The 25,887-nt window shown below is 36.8% G+C and overlaps 1 protein-coding gene across 7 annotated transcripts in view; it reads right to left on the bottom strand.

The window, feature by feature from the left end:
- The window catches only part of rims2b (regulating synaptic membrane exocytosis 2b), a 208,186-nt gene that overhangs the window by 74,492 nt on the left and 107,807 nt on the right, over positions 1-25,887 (bottom strand). For all 7 annotated transcript variants that reach the window (XM_049476387.1, XM_049476388.1, XM_049476390.1 and 4 more), the window contains 14 exons: positions 23,918-24,048; positions 21,558-21,729; positions 19,914-20,067; positions 18,478-18,504; positions 16,517-16,585; positions 12,691-12,826; positions 11,046-11,132; positions 10,530-10,601; positions 9,669-9,776; positions 5,758-5,817; positions 4,305-4,379; positions 2,401-2,448; positions 2,146-2,202; positions 416-595 (listed from right to left, as the gene is read on the bottom strand). In XM_049476387.1, the coding sequence (XP_049332344.1) occupies positions 416-595; positions 2,146-2,202; positions 2,401-2,448; positions 4,305-4,379; positions 5,758-5,817; positions 9,669-9,776; positions 10,530-10,601; positions 11,046-11,132; positions 12,691-12,826; positions 16,517-16,585; positions 18,478-18,504; positions 19,914-20,067; positions 21,558-21,729; positions 23,918-24,048 (1,376 nt within the window). The remainder of the gene's footprint in view (positions 1-415; positions 596-2,145; positions 2,203-2,400; positions 2,449-4,304; positions 4,380-5,757; positions 5,818-9,668; positions 9,777-10,529; positions 10,602-11,045; positions 11,133-12,690; positions 12,827-16,516; positions 16,586-18,477; positions 18,505-19,913; positions 20,068-21,557; positions 21,730-23,917; positions 24,049-25,887) is intronic.

The raw sequence follows: 25,887 nt of genomic DNA, 5'->3' as shown, positions 1-25,887 counted from the left end.
TGGCTGCATAAGCTGCAAGGAGAGTGAGAAGCTGTGCATGGCGTCCTTCAGCCGCCGGAGTGCAACTAAAACAGGATACTGTCAAACGACATACAATAATGTTAGTAAATTCAAATGAAAATTAAACCAACAAAAAAAAAGTCAGAACATAACGCAGGATGCCAAGTTCACACCATTATATTCCAACAGAATATAAGTAGTGTGTCTTTTTTAATCGAAAAACATAAATAACCAGACGTTAGTAGCAACTACCACCACTACATTTCTACTCTACAGATGAAGACAAATCAAAGGCAGCACTGTTGAAAATCAAATCAAAAAATTAAAAAAGGAGGAGGGGTGGGAGGTGGGCATTCAAAAAAAGTGAGTTGAGTTGAATGGGTCGGGGTTAGTCGCTGTGATTGGTCAGGATCACCTCGTTAAGGCAGGAGAGGGAGGGGCTGATCTCCCGGAATGTAAAGACGGCATGGACCTCATGTAGCCCGATTCTGGACGCTCGGACGAGCGCGAGCGGGTGTAGACCGGTCTCTCCATCATGGCCCGCTGGTCAGCTGACCTGGACCTGTAATGTCTGTCCTCCATGCCACGGCTATACCTGTGGAGGGTTAGTTAAGGGAGGACTGTTCATAACCCTCATAGGCCACTGGAACACTGGGCCTTCACGTGATGAAAGCCAAGATCCTGCAAAACCTTAAGGGTGTAACGATTTCAATACAGTAAAAAAAAAAGTAAAAAGTGTGCAAAACAACAAATTATAACGTAAACAAGTAGTAATGATAAATCTCTATTCTCTCTGCTAAGCATCTCTTTCATGGTAAAGATAAAGATCAGCGATCAAAAGCAGCCTATCAGAGTAAAGTTTAAAGTGGGTAATGAGGTGGAACAGTTTTTGCTAAGGACACGCCAACAATATGATGACCAGGCATTTGTTTTGCTTTGCTCTAAACCAAAAACAGAGGTCTGATTTTTTTTGTACAGTAACATGCAAATACAGCTCTGGACAAAAAAAATATATACTATAAGAGACCACTTAAAAACGATGAGTTATTTTTGACTTGACCAAACTGAAAACCTCTGGAATATAATCAAGAGGAAGATGCATGATCACAAGCCATCAAACCAAGCTGAACTGTTTGAATTTTTGCACCAGGAGTGGCATAAGGTTATCCAAAATCATTGTGTAAGCCTGGTGGAGGAGAACATGCCAAGATGCATTAAAACTGTGATTAAAAACCAGGGTTATTCCACCAAATATTGATTTCTGAACTTTTAAAACTTTGTGAAAATGAACTTGTTTTCTTTGCATTATTAGAGGTCTGAAAGCACTGCATCTTTTATTTTTTGTTATTTCCTCCAGTTCTCATTTTCTGCAAATAAATGCTCTAAATGACAATATTTTTATTTGGAATTTGGAAGAAATGTTGTCTGTAGTTTATAAAATAAAACAACAATGTTTATTTTACTCAAACATATACCCATAAATAGCAAAACCAGAGAAACTGATTCAGAACTGAAGTGGTCTCTTTATTTTTTCCAGAGTTGCATGCGTCAGACTGTTAAAAAAAAAAAGACCTGATTTAGAAAAGTTATAAAGTTAAAAATTGCATATTTATTTATTTTTTATTTTCTACCTATCAATTAAAACAAAATGTCTAATCTTTAGATTTATGCCTTTTGGAGATCAGATTGTCTGTACAATAAATAAATGAATAAATAATAATGACATTCAACTGAAAAGAAAACAATAAAATATGTTTAACGTTACACCCCTAGTACATACGTTCATTTTAAAACAGAAAAGAAAAATAAGCTAAAACTACATGCTAAACAAGGGGCCCCAAAGTGCACTATACTGCACAGGGACGGCACCTGGCTGGAGTACAGTCTATTTTCACACTATTACAAACCGGAAAAGGCAAAAGGAAATCACAAAAATGAAAATAAATGAAGAATTTTAAGAGTTTAAAGGGGAACTGTTAACATTACAACATTTATACAAAGCACAGCACCTGTGGAATTCACAGTGAGGAAAAACAGTCATTTAAAAACCATTTAAATAATAAAAAAGTGTCACATCATTCCTTTATCTACTGTACTGCACTCTTCTACTTCACTACTCCTCTACATCCTGAACTACATCATTACCTCAAATCCTCCTCATAGGGTTCATGGTTAACTGGGAACTCTGGTATCTGTTCCTCTCTATGGAAGTATAAGAAATGTACTGTTATTAATACACTGGAGGCTTGGCAGTGAACAGCACTAAAAGCAAAAAAGGAATTCTACAATTTCTTCTGCAAGCCGAGAAAGATTTTAGCTAATAAACAGAGGGTACTAATCAAGTATAAACTATAATCTATTTGAGGAGAGAACACTGAGAACAGTTAGTTATATTAATACCTTTCTGTATCTGTGGAAGGCTCAATTTCTATCCTGGGACAGGTCCGACTGAACAGATGAAAGATAGCTTAAGTATGTTTGATTGTAGCTGACAGATTAGGTATAGAGCATGATTATGATATGGATTTAAAGGTGTAGAAGGAGAAAGGCACACAGTACAAGCCAAAGGTTTTGACACAAATTAAATTTTTTATACGTTTATTTTTCCGCATTTTAGAACAACAGTGAAGAGATTATAACTATGAAATAACAAAGAATTATTCAAGTTTAAGTAGCCACACTTTCACTTGCAGATTTTTAAAGAAAAACTTAAAACTTTTACAAAAGACTTGAAGCAAGTTTACAAATAATCAGCTGAGAACTACTTAGAACTAAATTGATTTTGCATTTGTTATTCAATAACAAATAATACACTCTAAACTGAAATTTCAATAATTTATAGAATATATTGATACAGATAGAAGGTATATTTGGATGCCTTATTTATAGGTTTATGGCAAACATTTTTAAATGCAATCTGTATAAAATAATATACAATACTGTGAAAAAGTTATTTTCAGAATTTGAACTAAGTGTGTGAAAATGAGATTGACCATTTCCTTCATAAAGGATATTATTATTGTTATGTATTATTAATATTACTACCAGCAACCACTTAGCAACAGCATAGCAATCACCTACCCACAACATTATACTTAATAACTTATATAATACATAACTTATATAATACATTCCAGTAACTACTAGTGCTGGGCAGTATACGGTTGATAATTTCTGGAGGGAAAATTAAAACGGGTATGCATTTTTCACACACCGCCATACCACTAGAGGTGCTGTGGAGCGCTGTGAAGAACAGCTCCAGCAAAGAAGCACACTGGCAAAGCTCGCTAGCTAACACTAGCCAGTTAGCATAACAAGCTAATATACTAGAGTGACGGTATCTCAGCGAAACGAGAACATCACTTTATCTGAGGAGCTCCTGCTGCTGTTCCTCACTGTATGAGTGTTTTTTTTTATCAGCAATCATTTAATCAGAAAAGAGACTAATCAAATTGTGCAATAGATCCACAGGCGTATCTCTTTTTAAGGTCTATTTACATTCTTACACTGTTCAGCTGGTTTTCTGCTCATGAAGTCTGATTTCTTCATATACTGTGTTCTTTTGTGGGACAACTTAAACCTAACAGTAATCAAATACTTAATTTAAAACCTTAATTAGCCTTTATATTATGTATACTTCTAACAGTACAATCACACACCTATATAAAAGCCCAGTCATGCTACAAAACTATAAATAAATAATAATAAAAGTACTGATATATCGTACATTTTTGGTCATACCGCCCAGCACTAGTAACTACCTTGCCATTAAACAACGCCAAATAAACTACCTGGGATACCACAGCAACCATATAGCTTCGGCCTAGCAATTTCCTGGAAGCAGAATCCACTCTAAAGAGTTCACGCTCTAAATCCTCACAATTACTAAAGCACTTCTTCATAGATACTTCATTGTATAAAATACATTGCTAACTACAGAATTTATGAAACTACATTTTCTTTTAGCATCAAAGCTCTAACATCATGTTTTTATCAGTAATTCCTAAATACAATGACTGCAAGTATTTAAATCTGTAATGTAACTTTAATTCAGCTATTTTAAACTGTTTTAGAAAGCATTTCAAATATGCCTTTAGATCAAATATTATTTTTAAACAAGTAAAGCGACTTTTGGCTGGTACTGTAATGACAGGGATATGCATGGGTAACATTAAAAAGGACACTGAGTTCATAGAGGGTTCGGGATTAACATCTGTTCCTCGTAACTGATTTACTAAAATAACCAACATACGCAGACAGAGCTTCTGTTTCTATGTAACAGCTGCCTCACTCAGGGCTCTTACCTGTAATCATCACAGGTGCCGTTCATGACGTGATTAGGCCATGGAGTGGGGACATGGTTGGGGCCATTGTAATGTCTTTGTTTTGGGCAAGAAAAGAGCAGAATGGAGGTTTGAGTTCATGAAAGGTGAGCACCTCTACAGATTACAACTGCCAAATGTCAAACTATGTGACTACGTGTCTTTAAACACTACACGAACAGGCCAGCACAGAGTAATGGACGTTTACAACTAAAATGATCTTATTAGGAAAATGTCCATTCTATTGGGGCGTACATACGCAGTCAACTGTACAGACTGCACTACAAAGCAGCTCATCACACACTTAGGACCACACAGCAAAAGTTTCCCTTCTTTAGTTCTGTATTAAAGCAATGTAATTAGACTAACACAGATCCCAAATGATGCTAACTTTCTATTAACTCACCTTAAACCATATGGAGTTATATCTAATAAACATCCTTAATTGGAAAAGGACACTTCCAGTTTCCACCAACTGGTTAGGTTTCCCTCTAGATCAAGGCTAGCATGTGCTTCCTCAATTCTATTCCTAATTTCCAATTCTACTGCTCCTAAAGCAACTGATGCTTAAAAGGTTTGGAGGAGAGCACAAACTCTCCTCCAAAGAGACAATTATATATACAGCTCTGGAAAAAAAACACTTAAAAATGACGAGTTTCTTCAATTTTACCAAATTAAAAAAACTCTGGAATATAATCAAGAGGAAGATGGGTGATCACACGCCATCAAACCAAGCTTGAATTTTTGCACCAGGTGTGGCATAAAGTTATCCAAAAGCAGTGTGTAAGACAGGTGGAGGAGAACATTCCAAGATGCATGAAAAGTGTGATTAAAAACAGGGTTATTCTACCAAATACTGATTTCTGAACTTTTAAAACTTTATGAATATGAACTTGTTTTCTTTGCATTATTTGAGGTCTGAAAATAACAAAAATGTTTTGTTATTTCAGCCATTTCTCATTTTCTGCAAATAAATGCTCTAAATGACAATATTTTTATTTGGAATTTGGGACAAATGTTATCTGTAGTTTATAGAATAAAACAAAAATGTTAATTTTTCTCAAACATATAATTATAAATAGCAAAATCAGAGAAACTGATTCAGTAACTGAAGTGGTTTCCTAATTTCCTTTTCAGAGCTGTATTTGACACTTGTATATCTATAAACAAAGACTGAATTCAGGATTCCCACCTAAAAAAAAGTTCCATTTCCTTTGCCCCTTGCATTCACTTTTTTGCATTCAATCACCATCTATTGTTAAGCACTCCTATAACAGTAAATAACTGCAGAAAAATGGCACAAAAGCCCAAATAATACTTTTGATTTTAAAAGGCAGATGTGTATAAACTTTCAGAAATATTAGAAACAGTTAGAGAAAGCTCTTCCTAAGTTTGATGGGGTCAGTTTGCTACTTCTGCTCTACTAGTGCTTTACCTCTCAGGAGATTCATACGAGTCATTGTAGCCAGATAACCGTCTATCCCGCCTCATCCTCCTGAACAAAAAACATCAGACAGTGAGACATAATTCCACAAGCAGTACAACTACCAGCTCTACTGCCACTAAATACCAAAGCTTTAGCTTCTAAAACACTACCACTGAGCCTCAAAATAAAATATAAATGGATTCAGTTCCTTTTAAAGGGCCCATATTCTTTAATGTGATGTAATGTATTTTGTGTCATTGCAGTCTAATGATATTTATTGTGGTATTTGTGTGGTTTTACATACAAAGAGATATACCATAAAAAACAAACCGGCTGTTTTGGTTACTATGTCTTTAAAAATCTGTATTAACGTCTTTTTTGCACTATAAGGAGCACTTAAAATCCTTTCATTGTTTTAAAAAACGTCAATGCACCTTATATATGATGGTCCACCTTATGCATGAATTTTACCAGTCAGGTTGTAAGGAGCAGTAAAGCCACTCAGCAGAAGTACAGCATTATAAAGGAGTTTCAGTTTAGTTCTCCAGCAGTATTAGCATTAGCCGCTAACCACACTAGGCGCTAGCTCATTCACCGTTCAGATGTGAGTAATATTAGCATGTAGCCTGCTGCTAAACCTGCCTAGCACTGCTGGAGCAGTATTAGCATAAGCCTCTAACTCCGCTAAGCGCTAGCTCTTTCACCATTTAGAGGCGAATATAATCAGACTTTAGCCTGCTGCTAAACCTGCTAGAACTGCTGTAGCAGTAATAGCATTAGCCATTCACAGTGCTAAGTGCTAGCTCTTTTGCCATTCAGAGGTGAGTATATCACACTGTAATCTGCGTGTTAACTGTAATGTTAAAACATGCTATGTGGGATTAAAGGCTAGCTAATACTGCCCTGGTTTACCGGAACACTCAGGGTTCCTCAGCGTAGCGCTGTCGGGTGGCATTTAGCTGTTAGCTGCTAATGATAATATTGCTACACCCAGCTATAGTGGAAATCTGGAAATGTAAGCTTACTGTAAATAAATAGAAGCGCTTTACTCAACCAAATAAATTGTTCTAGGAGATAAATCTATGCAGATTAACATTCAGCACTCATTGACTTTAAAATATATATTTTTTAAGAATTACAGTTTTGTTTACTTAGCTTAGGTTTTTACAGCTTAAAATCAACCAGAAAATAGACTTTTATTGATAGTGCACCTTATAATTCCGGTGCGCCTTATAGTGAGAAAAATATGGCATATGCATGAGGTACAATATGTGAATTAGCTATGTTCTGGATAACTGGCTGCCTTGTATTGGTTCTAATGAGCATAGTGGCTATGCTGCTCCTTTTTTTAACTGGATTCAGGTGTATGGTGTAATGAGGCCTACCCATTGTTGCAGTAAACACACTCATAAACATTAGTAAGCTCACACACAGTATAGTGAGCAGTGAAGACTTTTTTAAATATTGTAAGTGCACCTTATAGTGCAGAAAATACGCTAATTTAAGTTTAAGGCAATATGGACCCTTTAAGGAAATATGAATCCACACCATGATAATCAGAGATACACAGCAGCAGCTTGTGGTTCAGGACTAGCAGGTAAGTGAGTGAGTTGAGTGGCTCAGTGGTGAAGCAGAGAAGAGAAGACATTTCTAGTTGTGCCAAGCCATCCAAACAACACAAGCCCATGATCTCAGTGATCTAGTAGCAGTGAAGACACAGTTTATTATGCAGCGTCGAGGGAGCGTGGAGTGTTCACAACCAAGCAAGCCCACACACAGTGCACTATAGGAGGAAAAGCTGCTCTGAGAATAAGCTACTCCAATCTGTTCTAAAAAACCTCATGAGAAGGGTCATAATGACAATACATATAGAGAGCATCTCAAAACAGTTTAAAAACCTTTAAAGGTCCAATAAAAATGTGAAAAAAACTTTAATTTCCCAAGTAATATCCTCTGCAACTCTGGCAACCATTAAGTGGGGATTCAGTATTTTAATACGCTCTTTGAACTAAAGGAACCAAAAAGAGTTTCCTGCACTAAAAAAAGAAAAAGAAACTACTTTTAATTTACATTTTTTTGTAATAAAATGTTATAAATGAGATCTAAGTGAGAAGAAACAGGTTGTAAGACAATTTGTGTATTCGTATTAGTGTACTCACTGGTACAGAGAACATGTATTTTGGTAAATGTAGTAGATTTAGAAGCATCACTTTGCTATCTTTTCTTTCTTTATTCTCTATCCCTCATTGTTCTGTCTGCAGTTAAATCACTAAAAATAGACAAGTATTTCACTATTTTACAATTATTATTATTATTATTATTATTATTATTATTATTATTATTATCATTAAAGAACAATCAAGGATTATATTATATTATACCATATTACATAAAATAACCAGCCTGTCTCATCAGACATCAAGGAAACATTCTTAGGTTAGATGTAGCAAGAATTATATTGTTTCACAAACATTTTGTCATTTATATATAGATTTATATATGTACATTATTATATAGCAGTTAAAAGAAATGCATTTATTTTAAAACAGAGGTTATTACGTAAGGACGTGAGAGTGTAAGTGCTGTACACTGGGTAATTTTAGGGTAAATCAGGGGTGCAGCAGCAAATTCTCCCCTTTTCCCATGTTTTAATTGCAGTTTAGTACATATATAAGGGATATACCTCTATGATGAGTCTATTTTATGCTATTTTCCAGTATTTTGTACAGATATTAAGCTTATATAAGTTTTAAGCAAGAGGCTAGGCTGCCTTACCTAATAAGCTAATGCACGTTGTCTAACTGTTTGCTCATGCTCAAAATACCAATAAAATTTACCCATACACATTATATTTATTTTATTTTGCATAAATAATGCATATAGAGCTGATTTACTGGTTTTAATCAACAGGCGGAGCTGTGGGGCGATTTCCGCTGTATTAAAGGACTTGATACTGTGAAACTCTTAAGCAGGTATTTATTGTAATTATTATTTTTTGTTTTGTTTTATTATACATGTATATTACTATTTTTTTACTTGCATGTGATTACTTATGTGTGAAAATAAAAATTTAAGCATCTTTTTTCTCCACTCTGCTGAGCGAGGCGGAGCTGCGGGGCGATTGCCGCTGTATTGAATATCTGTATTGAATAACTTTTTATGCAGAAAATAAAGAAGGAAGGCGCAGAGTCTGTCGTAGTCCTGTCCTTAACACAACGCAGAGTTAGAGCCGAAACAGGGGCGTGTGGTTACATAAGCAAAGACAGCTTTTGTCAGCAGAGTTTCAGCCAGTATGTTGTTTTCGAAATTGTGCAGTAATCACTGAGCTTCAGTAAGGTTGCTTATCATAGATGGGTAATTTGTTACTAAACAGGCATTTTGGACAATTTTAGACAAAAACATAAACATTAATTAAAGTTACAAAGCCATGAGTTACATTAGCATAGATTTTAATTGGGAATTGAAGCCAAACTATACATTTACAAACTTTGCATTCTAAATGTAAACTTCTATCAAACTATTAAAAGATTCTTTATTTTTACATACATCTACAAACATGTTTCTTTAGGGGACCATCTTTAATGCTTGGCATCAATTTAGAACATCTTTGTGGTTCCTTTTTTTAATGAGTGCAAGGTTTAACTGAATCTTACTTTCTGAAGCTTTCTAATTAATATCTAATCAGCACAAGGCAATTTTAATCTACAGTCATGACAAGTTTCAGCACATTCATTAGAAAGCCAACAAATCCTAATACTAACCAAATCTAAGATTTGCAAGATACCACATACTACTCACAACTACAAACAGCACTATATATATATACTATATATATATATATATATATATATATATATATATATATATATATATATATATATATATGTATATACATATACAGAGCCACATTCATGGGCTACCTGTCCAAACTACCGTACGCCCCTTCCGAATAGGTTCGGGCCATCTTAGCGGAGCGCAGCAGCTTGAGTGCTTCCTCCCGATAGATGGGGTACATGGGGTTGCCGCTGCTGGAGCCACAAACACATGGCAGAACAGAACGTCAGCTTCCGCCGTGCACAGGAAGATGGGTAAGGTCGGCAAGGGAACAGATCCCTGGGTAATATGCTATGCTGAAAATGCCCTGTAGCTCATCTCCAGAGCCAAACTAGCCTGAGAAGAACTGACATATTGTCCTAATTTTTCTGCAAACTGCCCAATTAATGCATGTGTTGTGATAAGCCATGACTATGATAGCAAACACTAGCAAGCCACTCCACAGGTTTACACACCCTACACTATGCTTTAATGCTGTTATACATCTCAGATGTACATATGAAGTGTTAAAACAACACAGCCCAATTTTCTTATTTAAGTTAAGGCATTGGAATACACAACAGTGTGTAAAAGCTTGGACACTCCTGGTCAACTTACCCTATTTTTGATATAAAAAGAATTTAAAAATAAATATATAAAAAAATTTAATAAAAATTAATTAACACAAAATCTGTAACAAACAATTTTTTAATAAAAAACACTTTTTTCTTTTTTTTGAAAACGTTAATGCACAGCTACTTTATGTATAAGACCATTTGACCAGATCATGTGTCTCTGTGCAGGAACATGTGAATCTCTCGTAAAGGTGCGTCAACAAGCACTTCCTGTGGCCGAGCTTTCAGTCGTCTAAAAGCAGGCGGGGGATTTTGAGGGGTGAAAGGTGGGTGGGTTGTTGATGGTGGAGGGAGGCTGTCAATCATGCTGAATGCCACTCTCAGGTAGAATACCTGGACTCCTGTAAAGGTGGATCGATGATTGGCTGTCTGTGTCTGGTTCGAGGAGGTAGGGTGAGATAGTGGCTGTGGCCCACAGAGGAACAGAGAGACAGAGGCATGGATGAACAGAGCAGCTACTGAACAGAGCGGGTGGAGAGAAGGAGACAGAGACAGAGAGCGAGAGGGAGGAGGCTGGAGAGAGAAACAATGAGGGAAAGACTGAGGAAAGAGAGACAGAAAGGAAAGATGGAAAAAATACAAACTAATCCTGAATCTATTACAGCTACCTCAGAAAGTTGTCAGTGTCTCAAGTGTATTTACCTAAAATTCAGTGACTTCTATCTATTATATCTCTATAACTGCCTTCTGAAGACAAACGTGTTCCAGAACAAAGGCCCCCTCATTCTGTCTGAAATCTCAGATTAGTGGGAAAGTAAAATAAAGCTGGATCCTCCTGTGGCTCCTCAGAAATAAGGAAAGATGAGAAGCAGTGCACTGGGCCAGACTGCAGCCGGTGTGAATTCATACCTATCAGGAGAGTATCTGTCTTCAGAGAGTCGATGGCGCGGGCTGTACTGAGACGGACCTCCTCGAACGCCGTGGTCTAAACTTCGACTGCAAAAGAAACGACAAACACTCAGGCTCAAATTTTAGCTCCATATATTTGTACTCCTCACAGAGACTGTTAAGTTTATTAAATAGAAAAAAAGAAAGAAAGTAGGGGTGGGCGATATTGTTGCTTTTAAGAATATTGCGATATAACAATATTGAGTTTTTTTAATTGTGTATTTTTTTTTTGCCAATATTGAGTACCATACAATATGACACACCCCTAAAAGAAATTAAAAAGTAAAAAAAATGAGAAGAAGATGAAAAAGAAAAAAAAGATGAACAAAAAAACAGCAACAAAATAATAAACATGAATAAAAAGATGGAAAATAATAAGTAGAAGTAAAAAAGAAGAAAAAGAAGTAGAAGATGAAGAACACCTTTTCTTGTTCTTTGTGAAATACAATAAGTCTCTCTGAGTTATATATATAATTTATAAAAACCTCCATTTAAAAGAAAAAGAAAAAAAATGAGTCGATCAGGAAAAGCAACGTGTCTACCTCTATTAGTGAATTAGTATTCATGGCCTTGCCCACCTAAATTTACGACCACTCACAGGCAATGCTGAAGCCATACAGCCAGACACATCTCATCAGATAGGAGCTAACTGTGCTAAGAACAGCATGGCAGTTTGTTCCTTTGTTATTTGTGCAAATAACACATCAGTGTTAGATGCTTTGCCCAGTACACCACCAGTGAAGTACAATTGAGACAAAACCCCGGAGTGGGTTTTTACTTTCTGGACCTGGACTACCCACCTCTGTGTGTTTACATAGGTTAACATAGGATCTCCGGTGGATTCTGTGTTTTACCAAGACTCTAAGACTAGGCCAGTGGCTGAACTGCACTTAGCAGGGCATTACACATGTTGTAAGTAAGTAACATATGACATTGCATTGGTTTTAGTGTAAAAATGTCTTTATTTTAAAAGGTATCTAACTGTTGTCCGTCTCGCTGCCTCGCACTGCTGTTAGCCAATCAGAGGCGATATGTTTGCATGTATGAATATTCATGAGCAATGGAATGAGACCTTTAAAGTATGTTTAACTGTTTGTTCTGTTTCCGCACTTCTGCAACAGAGACATCCACCATTAAATAATAGAAATATGCCAACAATTTGGCCAGAAGTCGTTGTAGTCTTTGGTTTAATTAATTTAAATTAAATAATGATGTTATTTGTCTTACTTTCCATTAGTTCTCTTCATTAAAATGACATTCTCATTGGACACATTTTACACTTTTCACAAACAATACAGATGAAAATTATTATTTAGAATTATTTATCATTCTTTCCCAATAAAGTTAAAACAACAAGCCGCAACAAGTCCCCATTAGCCAACATATACATTGGTCAGGCTGTAGTAAATAACCTTAGCTAATTTGGCAATCTGCCCATTCACTTAACTACAGACTCACTTCACTTCCAGTGTTGTACAGTAAAGAGACAAGATGCAGTGAAGTGCATTAAAAAGAGTACTTTTTCTCATTGCAGGTTTGGTAGAGCAGCGATGTTTAGTGTGTATTTGTGTGTGTGTGTGTGTGTGTGTGTGTGCGCTGACGGTACCTCTGTGGGGGAGGGACGCTGGGCGAGCGAGAGCGAGAGCGGATCATGTCTGATCGAGAGCGATGATTGGACGACATGACCTGCTCAGGAACAGATAGAGTAGAGCTCTGGAAGTCCCTGCCGTTGTGCCGGTAATCTGAGGACACACACAGACAGACACACTGCAGCTTATACACACGTCTCTGAGACTGATGTGTGGCATGCTGAAGTACAGGATTCCTGTTCATTAAGCTTCTATAAACTTTATAAATTTAAACCTCAATACATCTTAAAAATGCACTACAAAAGCATGTGCAGACACACACAGCGTACATATTTGTAATTCTATACTTTTTGGCCGTTTACATTTGGGCAACCTGGCCAACCTTGCAGGAAGCCAACAAATGGCAGGTTTAAGTTCATTTTTGTTCTCTACTTGAATAAATTATTCAAAATTAAGTGTTCAGAATAATTTATTCTGCTCTTTATCAATTTGCTACCCTTTCACAAGCTGGTTGTGTTCCAGCTAAAAAAAAAACATGAACAGTATGGCTAAGTAAGTAACATTAGATAAGCTAACTTACCCAGCCATAGCATTTGTTTTTTTATTTGTTTTAGGACTGCCTGCATTTTTATCTCTGTAAAGCAATACTGAGGGAATTTTATGTTTAGAATAACACTAATGTGGTACATAATTGACTAGAAAAACATTGCTCAAGTTTTTGTTTGTTTGTTTGAGTTTTGTGCCATATCAGCAACATGTTGGCATATGGCATCAACAATTTTCATAATATAAGATCACATACTTAAATCAGTGTCTTTATATGAAGGACTTCCAGAAAATTAAGTATTTTAGCTGGCAGAATCTTTTCAAACTGTTCTTTCACATTTGTAACCCTATAAAAGTTATTTCTGGTGGTTAAAAGCGCAGGGTAGTCTACTAAGATGTGTTTAATAGTTTGAGGAGATCATTGCTCAAGTAAATTCAATATGTAGTAAAAGTATAATTTTCAATTATAAGTTTCAATTATAAATCTATATAAAAAAAATCTAGAAAAACTGCAAAAAATCTAGTGTGTTTGTCACACTTCTCTCTGTCTCCAAAACTGATTGGAACTCCATTTTCCAGAATGCCTCCTGATCATCATTACATGACACTTCTTCAGTCTCAGTCACCAGACTATTGATTGTTTTCACCTGCTTCTCTGTCTATTTATACCCTCTCCTTTGTTCAGTTCGTTGCCATGTTTTGAGTAGCCATCTAGCATTACTAGCGTTCCTGTGGCTCTTGTTTGATTTTTCGTGTATGACCGTGGCTACTCTTCTTCTCTTTTTGACTTTGACATTTTGCCTAGCCCTTGTTTGCTAAATTATCCAACCTTGCAGCTTTTGGTATGTACCTGTGTAGCATTTATTCTAGTCTCGTAATAAAAGCCCCTTCCCTTTTTGTTTTTATTTTGCATTTGCCTTACGTCTGTCCAGTCCTGACACTGTATTTTGTTTTCTTCATTTCAGAGCATCTCTACAGTGCATTGACCTTTCCAAAAGTCCTATTCTCACCCCAAAAGTATGTTAAAGTTAGATTTGTACTAGGGAACTAATACATTTAATGTTTAACCCAATTTTCCAAGAAATGTAATTAAATATTTAACCAGAACTCTACCAGAAACTGACAAAATGTCTAACAAAATTGTCTGTTCAACAGGCAACTTGGAGCTGTGTGGGGCTGTATTGAAGAAAGGAAGTATAATAAGAAACATGAAGATCATTTAAAGTTATTAAAGTCTTGTTTAACCTACTTGTTACATTTTTCTTGTTTTTATCATAAACCGAAAGAACAGAAAGACAAAAGTGCGGTCTCAGATCTGTCCACACAGAATATAAATATGAAGTGCACGTATAATTACTGTGTAACTGACCATAAGATTAATTATGTAATTACATAATTACATTAAAGTGCTATAGCAACGCGACAAGTGATAACTCCAGACTTCTGAAGGTTAATTGTGAAGCGTCAGGAAAAAGAACAGAGTTGTAGAGCTGAGTTCAGACCGAGCGCAGTCCCTCTGCTGGGGACGAGCTCACAGTAATCTTCTCTCTGGCAATATCCTTTAATTTGATTTGTGCCTCTGACGCTCTGCTGGGCAGGAAGTGTGAACACACTCACACACTCACACAGCCTGTACTTGCCAAAGCAGCAAAGATCAGTTCAGAGGAAGATGAAGAAAAAATACTTTGGATCACTTTGCTCCTCCAAAAGTCCACAGTCTATCAAACGAGGAAATGAAACATCAGAGAATGTTGTTCTCTTTTTCTACCGCAACATTTAACTGTATTTACATGTTTACAACCATATTTAGCAGTTCACAATTAACACAATCTACTGCTAACTGCCGATGAGCAATGAAACAACAGACAAGCTGTATGTATCAAACATCAGTGGATATATGTGAATTACAGACTTTTATGTAACTATAGGTCAGTTTTACAAAGCAAAACAAACAAAAAAGTAATAATTTCTAACCCAAACTGAGCCAACAGAGCACTGAATCCACACCAAAAAACATTGTTTTTTTAACAATGGTTTAGCAATAACATAAACAATGTACAAAAAGCAACCTGTGAATTCAATTTGCATTACCTCCTCTTTCCACTAGCTGTCAGTAAGGATTCGAAGTTATGATATATGTATATATATATATATATATATATATATATATAGCTCTAAAAAAAAGTAAAATAAGAGACAGACCACTTCAGTTTCTGAATCAGTTTCTCTAATTTGGCTATTTATAGGTTTATATTTGAGTAAAATGAACTTGAAATGAGAAATGGCTGAAATAACGAAAACAAAAAAAAAATGCAGAGCTTTCAGACCTCAAATAATGCAAAGAAAAAACAAGTTCATATTCATAAAGTTTTAAAAGTTCAGAAATCAATATTTGGTGGAATAACCCTGGTTTTTAATCACAGTTTTCATGCATCTTGGCATGTTTTCCACCACCAGTCTTACACACTGCTTTTGGATAACTTTATACCTTTACTCCTGGTGCAAAAATTCATGCAGTTCAGTTTGGTTTAATGGCTTGTGATCATCCATCTTCCTCTCGATTATATTCCAGAGGTTTTCAATTTGGTAAAATCAAAGAAACTCATCATTTTAAAGTGGCCTCTTATTCATTTTTTTTTTCAAAGCTGTATACTGTACTGTGCAAATGTTTTAGGCACCTATATAAAATTAAACTTAGGACACTGGGAAAGGGATTAAGATTTGCCGTAGACTATTCTGTTCCTTTCAAAGGAAAATCTCTATTAAAATTATGTGGCAGTTGGTGTTTATTTATTTAGTAACACACTATGATTACAATACATACAAAATAGTAGTGTTTTCTCTCTCCTTTTTAGCATTCATTATAATTTATTCTTATCATATAACACCTGGTTTGGTAAATTAGCGCATCATGATGTTAAATAAGGTGAGGTGCTGTTGGAAATGAAAGAAATGCATGCAAGGACATGCAAAAAACTTACATGAAACACATGAAAGCAAGCATGTTTTAATCTTCAAACTAGATCTCAAAGATCCTAATTACATTTTTTTAAATGAGAAATTCTGTATTTGTGTTTACTTGCTTCTGATTTTAGTATTCATTTTTTACAAGCAAAGACTGCTCTTTTATTAATATTAATGCCTATAATTAATGTGTATTAATGTGAAATGTAAAAACTATTACAAATTTAAAGGACAAAATGCTACAGTTCATCAGTAATCCCAGTCTTGCTGATTTGTATTAACTTGTCAGATTGGGTGAAAAGTGCAAGGCTCTTGGTGCGAGTCTGGTTGTACCTGATATGACGCCAACGCCGTCTTCACAGTCATAGTCAGAGAATTCACTGTCGCTGATTCGCTGTGATCCTGCGAGAGCGAGAGAGAGAGAGAGAGAGAGAGAGAGAGAGAGAGAGAGAGAGGGGTGGGAGAGCAGTGGGAGAGCGTGAGAAAACAGTGAGGGAGGGGTGGAAGAACAGATTACGGGGCTTGTAAGTGCTAAGCTCTTGTTAAGAGAAGCCCCCTAACTTGCTGCTCCTCTATCTCCAGCAGCAGCAGAAGCAGTGGGTAAAAGCACTGACTTTATCTAATCCAAACCACAGTCACAGCACTGAAGACGTAAAAATAGTCACTAATTAATGACTTTTTAATATTCTGTACATAAGTGTTTTAGTCAAGACCATTAAAAGTGAGTCTGGGCTTTAAAGGGTTATGTTACAAGCTATAGGCTATGGGCTATGCTATGCCCCTATCACTAGCATTGTAAGTCTGTTAGGAGCATCGGCTAAAAGCTCTGTATTTCAGAATGCAGAGGGGAAGCGTAAGCAAGCTATTCTACAAAAGTTCACACTAGTTATCATATTTTACAATAACCCAAATCCATTTGACACTGGATTTTCTCCTTTAAATTTACTCCTTTTAAATGTACATGTGCACATCAAAGGTTGGGAACACTTAGTATTTGGGAATGGGTTTTTATTAAATGAGAATTTCCAGAGTTTTCATAAATTCCCAGAATTTCTAGTTAAGGGATTAATAAAGTATCTATCTATCTATCTATCTGTCTGTCTGTCTGTCTGTTTTATAATTCAACAAATGGGCTTCCTCCATTTTCCGCCACCCTCTAACGGTGCGCGTCCACTAGCACATTTCTTCAACGCAGGTCGTCGTGCCGGATCTCTCGGCTCGCGGCGTGTGGGCGTGTCCGTGACGTTTTTGAATTCAAATGAAGCAACAGATGTAGTTAATCATAAGTTTAAGATTTTACAATTTTAGTAATCCTGATCTATACATTTTAGTAAACTAATCTATAGTTGTATAAATCCATATTCCGCCATTTTTAGTCTCTCTTCTGTGTTTAAAAGGCGCCTGTTCTGTGTGTGTGTGAGGCTCGTATGTGTGTGGCGTGGCAGCCTGCTGTTCTCTGATTGGCTGTACGCAGTGCGGCGGCCGGATTCAACTGAATAGAGTTGAGATCTGCTCAACTTTCGTGCCGGAGGGCAGGGCTGCGCGCAACGCAACCCAGTATGCACAGAGGCATGCGGCGGCTCTCTCCATTGAAATGAATGGGATGCGTCAGGGCTTAAGGCGAGCAGCGAGAGGGCTCGGAGGAAAGCGCAGCGACTCCCACTCATAAAAAAAAATAATATTAATCGTGTCCCTTAACCCCTTAATGCTTTAATGCTGACAGTCCTAAAATAAACCCTTCAATTAAAATCTTTCTTTAATCACATCTAATTTCTAATCTTAAACTGTGGAACAAAAGGCCATATCAAGAAAATCTGTTTTTGTGCCAAAACTTTATAAAGTGCACTGTATACTTTGAGTTTTACAGAAATGATACAGTATAACTAAAACACTACAAGGTTCTGGCAGTTTATATAACCGATGCATTAAGTATGTAACCAAATAAATGAACACCTGTGTATATCACTCAACACACCAAAACACACCCAAACACACAACATCACTCTGTGGAAGCTGAGTTAGGAGAAAGTGTGAGTCGAGAGCTCGTGTCTACACACATGTCTACATTCAGGAGGAGTGAACTAGCTTTATGTACAACTGGCTGAGGGATGAAGCCTCAACTGCAAAACAGTTAGCACACACACACACACACACACACACACACTGCAAGCTGGAGAAAACCAGGGGAGCTGCTGGATAGTACAAGACAGTTAAGAGGGCGAGAGTGAGAGTGGTGGAGGAAGGAGTCACAACAGCCAACGAGACGCCAGCTGATTCAGTTACACTGACGTTACCTGGGCTGTAATAATATGGGCCTTTGTCTGGAATTGTCATTTGGATGATGGAATGTTTTTTAAGGAAATAAAAGATGAAAACATGAATTAGCAAAACAAAAACACTGTTTGCAAAAACTAAATCTTTTTCACCACCTGCAGTTTCATATTGTCTGTATAAAATAGTAGTAGAATTCAAATTCTAATTTTACACCACTGCTGTAAATAGAGATCACAGTATAAGCTGTCCTTTATGGAACTATGAGCTGAGAGATACAAAATCACTGAAATAAAAAAAAAAAATCATGTGGATGTGTGATGAAGTACAATAATATAACATGAATATTTAATATTACTCAGTTCCTCAGAGAGGTCTTGTGCAGCTTCCAGGGTTCTTGCACCATTTTAAAAGCCAAATTTAATGCTTTTTAATACCTTTTTTTAAACCGCAATAAATATAATTTAAGACCCAAAAATGTAGTCACATTTTCTTTGGTAGAAAATAATTTATTGTATTGGAAATCAAAATTTGACACAGCTAACTCGCGGCTAACATCATGTTATCTTGCTCGCTGCTAATATTAGCTAGCTTGCCGCTAACCTTAGTTCTCTTCCCAGAAATGCAGCTAACTCGCCGCTAATGTTACTATGTTAGCTAGCTCTTTGCTAACCTTAGTTCTCTCCCTGGTACCATAGCTAATTCGTCGCTAATGTTATGTTAGTTAGCTCGCCGCTAATGTTACTATGTTAGCTAGCTTTCCACTAACCTTAGTTCTCTGCCCAGTAATGTAGCTAGATAACTCGCTGCTAACGTTACTATATTGGCTAGCTCGCCGCTAACGTTAGCTAGCTCTCTGTTAACCTTAGTTCTCTTTCCTGTAATGTTAACTAATTAACTGCTAAAGTTAGCATGTGTTTACCCACCAGCATTAAACACACTGTTTGAAAATTTAACACCTACAGCAAATTTATAGTAAATTTAAGACAATTTAATTACCCGGATTTTAACTTAAGACATTTTCATTCCTTTTAAGGACCTACAGAAACCCTGGCTTTACCAAAGTGACAGAGTGCAGTTAACAGTGTTCTGGTGCAGTGTGGCAATAACAGAGATAACATTCTCTCTTATTGTACCAAAGCAATGATAACAGAACTGTGGTATAATCCTAATTATATATGTGAACTATTGTTAATCCACACCAGTACAGTACACTTACTCGCTTGTGTATTACTGCTTAAATATTTATTCATTATATGTTTATTGTGCTTCATCTAAAGGCTTTAGCAGATTATATATATTGTAGTATTTACAATATAAACTTTCCAGACACTGAATAGCTACCAACATAACATACAAATGCTGGAGGTTAACTTAGTCATCTGTATTGTTCAAACAGTAAAGGCAAGTTGTGTTACAGTGTGTGTTTGTGTGTGTGTGTATGTGTGTGTGTACTCACTCTGTAGTCTGCGTGTGTTACTCTCTCCCTGTAGTAGTCGTCTCTGCATGTACGGTGACGGGTTGGGTAGAGGCAGGGAGGAAAGGTCGTGGGTCTGGAGTTTATACCAGTGAGGCTGATCATCCAACAAGGCAGTCTCCAGCTCTATTAGAATCTAAATACATGCACACACACACACAATAGAGTTTAGATCGGACCCAAAAAATCCATCCCTCCCCAGCTTGAGTCCGTGCACTTTCTGCCCTATCCGCCATATAAACTGTCATTAAGAGCCTTTCATTTAGTAAATTAAAAACTGAGCTTTTTTTTTTTTTTAAAATTTCGGGCTATTTGAATGAGCCAAATTTGAATGATGTTAATTAACACTGCAACACTGAAGAAGCCTAGATTACCTATTATTTAACAAAAATGTTTATTAATAACAGATCTCAGAAAGATTAAAACATGTACAATGCGAAAAATTATCCACAGGCCTAAACATCAGCAAATTAGGCTACAAAAATGATCTCTGAATGACTCCTCTAAATTAATATAATTTAACATGGTTTAAGAACAGAAAATACTTTCTAAACAAACAAACTTTTTTATATTTAGCATATAGCCTATGTCCAAAAACACAGAAAAAAAAAAAACAATACGGCTATGCACAGCACAATCGTTAAATCCAAATAGACCAGGAACAATAACATCATTTACAATGACTTACATTGTAAATTAGTCTAATATAATTAACTATGTTTTAGACTATAAAATACTTTCAATACAAACAAAGTGCAAAAACACACTGCACAAGCAAGAGCTGTGTGATTATAACATTCTAACTTTTTCTAAAGTTTTTTTAAACACAGTTTGATTTGTTGGAATCAGAGACTGTAAAAAAGACGGACGCCGTGTCGCCGTTCCCATTCATTCAATGAAAATGAAGCCAAAATCTTCCTCCATGTTGGCGATCCTGAAACCTGAGTCTGCGCAGTAGAGACCAGAGGAGGGAGAAATACTGTGGAGAGACAGCCTACTCATTTAAATAACCCCGCCCCTGAGGACTGCCTCGAGGTCACATACTGCAGAGCGGGGCGGAGCGGAGCTGACGGTCTGTTATTGGTCCCGCCCATAACCAGCCCTTTTACAATAACCACACCTTTTTTGAATAGAGCTGAATAACATTTTTAAAAACGAATTCTGTGGGAATATAAAAATTTGACAATATAAGCAGATGTTACACTAGCTGTTACATTTAAATAAAGGAGGTGGAATTACAGTATATTAGAAAAGAAAACGTGATTGAAATTTGTCTGTTTTGCCATTGAAACCTATGGGGATGGGTGGGGTTACACAGCTTTCTGAAACCGAACACTTTTAAGAGACTTTTAAGAGACGATGCTCTGTCCAGCTATTAACAGTCTATGGTTGGAACATGTAGAAAAAGTGTTTTCCCTTGTCAAAGTTCCTCTTTCTTTGTGCACTTTTAAAACAATGAATGACATCACATGTTAAAATGCACTGCACATTATAAGATGTTTAGGTTAGGATGGGAAACGGAAAACACAGAATTTCTCAGCACTGTTTAATTACAACATAGAATTTTTGACCTCAGTGTGCAACACTGGTAAAAGACGCATTCTCACATCTCGCAAAACCTCTCACCTCTCCTAGAAACTCGCTCTCCTCCTCACGGACTCTGGCCTGGTCCCACAGCGTGATCTCCAGCATGCGCTCCCTGAACTCCCGCCTGTGCACCGGCGAGTACATGAAGGTCTGGTTCCACTTGGGCTCCAGTGACTTCTTCACCGTTTTCGTTCTTCTCTTGCTTTTATCACTGAAAAGAGAAAATTCTGACTCAGATTTTCAGTTTTTAATGTAACGTATCTCAAGGGGTCAGATCTCAAGTGGCTTTGCATCTGAGTATTTCCTCTTGCAGAGTTTCTGTGGGTTCATGTCAGGTGTGCAGACTGATGAAGACCGGGATCAGATCACACTGTGCTTTCAAGACACTTTTGACCCCGTTGACACCTGCGCTTAGCATTAACCACACGCGACACATTACACCTTGTTAACACCCGCTGTAAAAGATGCCCTATGAGATCAGCTTGTGATGACTACTGGAGTATTTTCCAACCCACGGCTATCTTTAGTGAACAGGTTTGTGTTCTAATCTGCGTGTAGGTAAACACAAATCTGTGCCGCTCTGTCTGGAAGATAGAAGGTAAAATTCTGCCAGTTTTCACTCAGTATCTGGATTCGGACTAAGATTTTAAGCCTGAAAAAACTCTAGAGAAGGGATTTTCATTCAAATTCAATGGGTCAAGTTGGAAAAAAAAAAATCAAGCCACGGTTTAGAACTCAATATCATGTCTTGAAGTACCCTAGCAGAAAATGACATATCAAGAATAATAAATTCAATTTATATAGAGCTTTTAACAAACCCAAGGTCGCTTTACATTGAGAGAACAAAAATAAATCATTAATCCAGAGACAGCAATATCCAAACATCGAAATAATGATCAGAAAATGCAAAAGCTAAAGCAAAAAAAAAAAAGTGAAAACACTGGAGAGAAGCGGCAGAAAAGACGCGCATAGCCTACTCTTAACCGGAACCATAAAAAACAAACAAACTTGTAATTACAAGCAAAATTATACTATATAGTACATATCAATATTTATAGGCATTTTTTATTTTCACACAAAATGGCTAGTTATATTCAAAAATTTATATATAAATAAATGTTTAGTCAAAGTTAAAATTAAAACATAATGCCCAAAAAAGTATGTAATACATAAACAAACTGATTAAGCACTACCTGGTAAATGAACAGACATGTGCAAGTCAGTCTATTCTTGACTAAAAGTTACATTTCCTTTTAGATCACATCATGTGAAATAACTTTCCTCCTACTAGCTGTCTTCTTCAACTTATGGTTTGAGAAACAGCACATATCTGATTGGCTAAGGAGTGTGACATGACATTTACAACACTTGTGATTGGTCGGCAAGTTACCTGAACTGCTAAACCTGTACCTTTAAAAGTTTTCCTGGTAAAAAGAGTCTCCTCCTCTCCCCACCCCCACCCTCCAAAAACAATCTGGTGTGGCATTGACTTGGGTTTGTAGTAAAACTTAAACATTTGTAGAAAAGCCCATCTACAATGTTAGTGATAGCGGTATAGTGTTGCCCATGCAGAGAAATCTCTATTTTTACACTATTAATAAGCTCAAAGTAGCTCAATACTTCATAGCTACAAGTCTATTCCAAACATTGAAAACGAGGCACTGAGAACTTATATTTATGCATTTTCACAGAATTAATTTTGCTATCCGTTGCCCTATCCTACCTATTTATTCGTCCTCGCCAGTCGACTTAACGTTACTTAATTGTATTTTTATTAGCTTTTAATAAACTTTCTGTTCACTTTCATAGTTCTCAGTGCCTCGTTTTAAAGCTCCAAACCATTCGAATTCTTTTTTTTTTCAAATTTTTCCCATTTTCTCCCCAATTTACACGGCCAATTACCCAACCCACTCATTAGGACTCCCCCTATCACTAGTAATGCCCCAACACACCAGGAAATCCATTAGAATTTTAACTATGAAGTGTGGATCTACTTTAAGCTTGTTAATACAGTAAAAATGTGATTTATTTGCATGGACAATGCTATGCCCCTATCACTAGCATTATAAGCCTGTTGGGAAAATCTGCTAAAAGTGCTGTATTTCAGAATGCTGGGGGAGAATGGAGGTGAGCTATTCAACAAACCTTTGTACTCGTTTGTATGTTTCAATACACCCCAAGTCCATTTCACACCAGATTTCCCCTTTAAGCTAGATGTCTCATTTCAGTCTTTCTCTACCCTAGGTAGTGAAAAAGTTCCAGATACAAGATTTGCCTATGAAAAAGCAAAAAGCCGAGTACAGTCGAGTGGAATAAGAAGCATGCTGTTTTAATATTTAAACAGTGAAATGTAAAATGTTACAAACTGTGGGGAATCTAGCTGGGTAAACCGCACTAACCTCCTGTCAGGAAGGAAGTAGATTTTGACGTAGGGGTTCCTGGGCCGGCCGTCTTCTCGAGCAGGCAGGTCTTTGGCTCCCAGGATGGTGACGATGAGCTGGTGTCCCACTTTGTCGTACCACAGCTTCACCTTCAGAGAGAGCACAGCTGGGTTAGCCTGTCCGGCGGCAGGACTCAGGCCAACGGCCTTGGGCCACTCACGAGCGGGTAAAGGACCACATGCTTGCCAAGGCGTTTCAGAAGCAGGTCCATTACCCACAAACCCCAACTACACACACTGAACTACATCCCCAGCTTCTAGCTTCTTTCCTACATTTCTGAAAACAGCAGTTTGGTAAAAAAAAATTCCCCTACCTTACCTTAGTTGTAGGCAATTAGCCAAGACATGTTTGTTGTCTGAAGTGTTGACTTTAGTTTTAGCTCTGGAATTAGCATTAGCCCCAGAGTTAACTGGAGCTAATTTTAGCACTGGAGTTAGCATTGAAGCTAACACATGATATAATTGTTTGTGGGGTTATTGGTGCTGTATGGCACATCTGTAAACACGGACTGAAATATACTTCAGCTAATTAGTGGACTGTATTTGAGTGTATATTTGAGCTAACGGATGGAGTGTATTTAAGTTATTAGGTGGAGTGTATCTGAGTGTATTTGAGTTAGTTGGCGGATTGTATTTAAGTGTGTATTTGAGTTAATTGGTGGACTGTATTTGAGTGTGTGTTTGAGCTAACTGATGGAATGTATTTGAGTTGATTGGTGGACTACTTTTAAGTGTGAATTTAAGTTCATTGGTCGACTGTATTTTAGTTTGTTTTGAGGTAATTGATGGACTGTATTTTAGTGTGGATTTGAGTTGATTGATGGACTGTATTTGAGTGTGTATTTATGTTGATTGATGGACTGTATTTGAGTGTGTATTTGAGTGAATTAGTGGACTGTATTTGAGTGTGTATTTGAGCTAACTGATGGAATGTATTTGAGTTGATTGGTGGACTACTTTTAAGTGTAAATATGAGTTCATTGGTCGACTGTATTTTAGTTTGTTTTGAGTTAGTTGATGGACTGTATTTTAGTGTGGATTTGAGTTGATTGATGGACTGTATTTAAGTGTGTATTTGTGTTAATTGATGGACTGTATTTGAGTGTGTATTTGAGCTAATATATTAACTGTATTTGAGTTGATTAGTGGACTGTATTTGAGTGTGTATTTGTGTTAATTGATGGACTGTATTTGAGTGTGTATTTGAGCTAATATATTAACTGTATTTGAGTTGATTAGTGGACTGTATTTGAGTGTGTAATAGAGATCATTGATGGAATGTTTTGCAGTGTGTATTTGAGCTAACTGATGGAATGTATTTGAGTTAATTGGTGGACTGTATTTAAGGGTGTATTTGAGTTAATTGGTGGAGTGTATCTGAGTGTGGATTTGAGTTGATTGGTGGACTGTATTTGAGGGTGGATTTGAGTTGATTGGTTGACTGTATCTGAGTGTGTATTTGAGTTTACTGGTAGACTTTATGGTATCTGCAGTATCTCAGTAGCTTCAGTGTAAAACTTAACAAACTTTCATTTTTTTATGCCAAACATGTCTTGGCTGATCAACCACACTTTAGGTAAAGGGGGAAACTATGTCAATTACAATTTATACCAAACCAGTGTTTTAGATTAGGAACTAATGTAGCACATTGCTAATGTTGAGGCTGTTAAGGGACTGACTGATGCACTACTTCACAGGTAGACTGCAGTTAATCTGAGAGTCTATATGGGGGAGTGTCTTGTTCAGTAGCTCCTAACAAAGGTACACTGTGGCTCTGATCACTCTTAAGCTGAAATACACCATATGTCCAAAAGTATCCAGACACCCTTGTAATTAGCACACTCACTGCTGACGTACAGTACACTCCATTGTGGACACATAGAATGCACTAGAGGGGCTTAGTTAAATTCTTGTGAAAAGAGTGGAAGT

Source organism: Astyanax mexicanus, chromosome 3 (genome assembly GCF_023375975.1).
Source record: "Astyanax mexicanus isolate ESR-SI-001 chromosome 3, AstMex3_surface, whole genome shotgun sequence".
In the NCBI taxonomy this organism is placed as follows: Eukaryota; Metazoa; Chordata; class Actinopteri; order Characiformes; family Acestrorhamphidae; genus Astyanax; species Astyanax mexicanus.
This window is presented reverse-complemented; position numbering and strand designations above follow the sequence as displayed.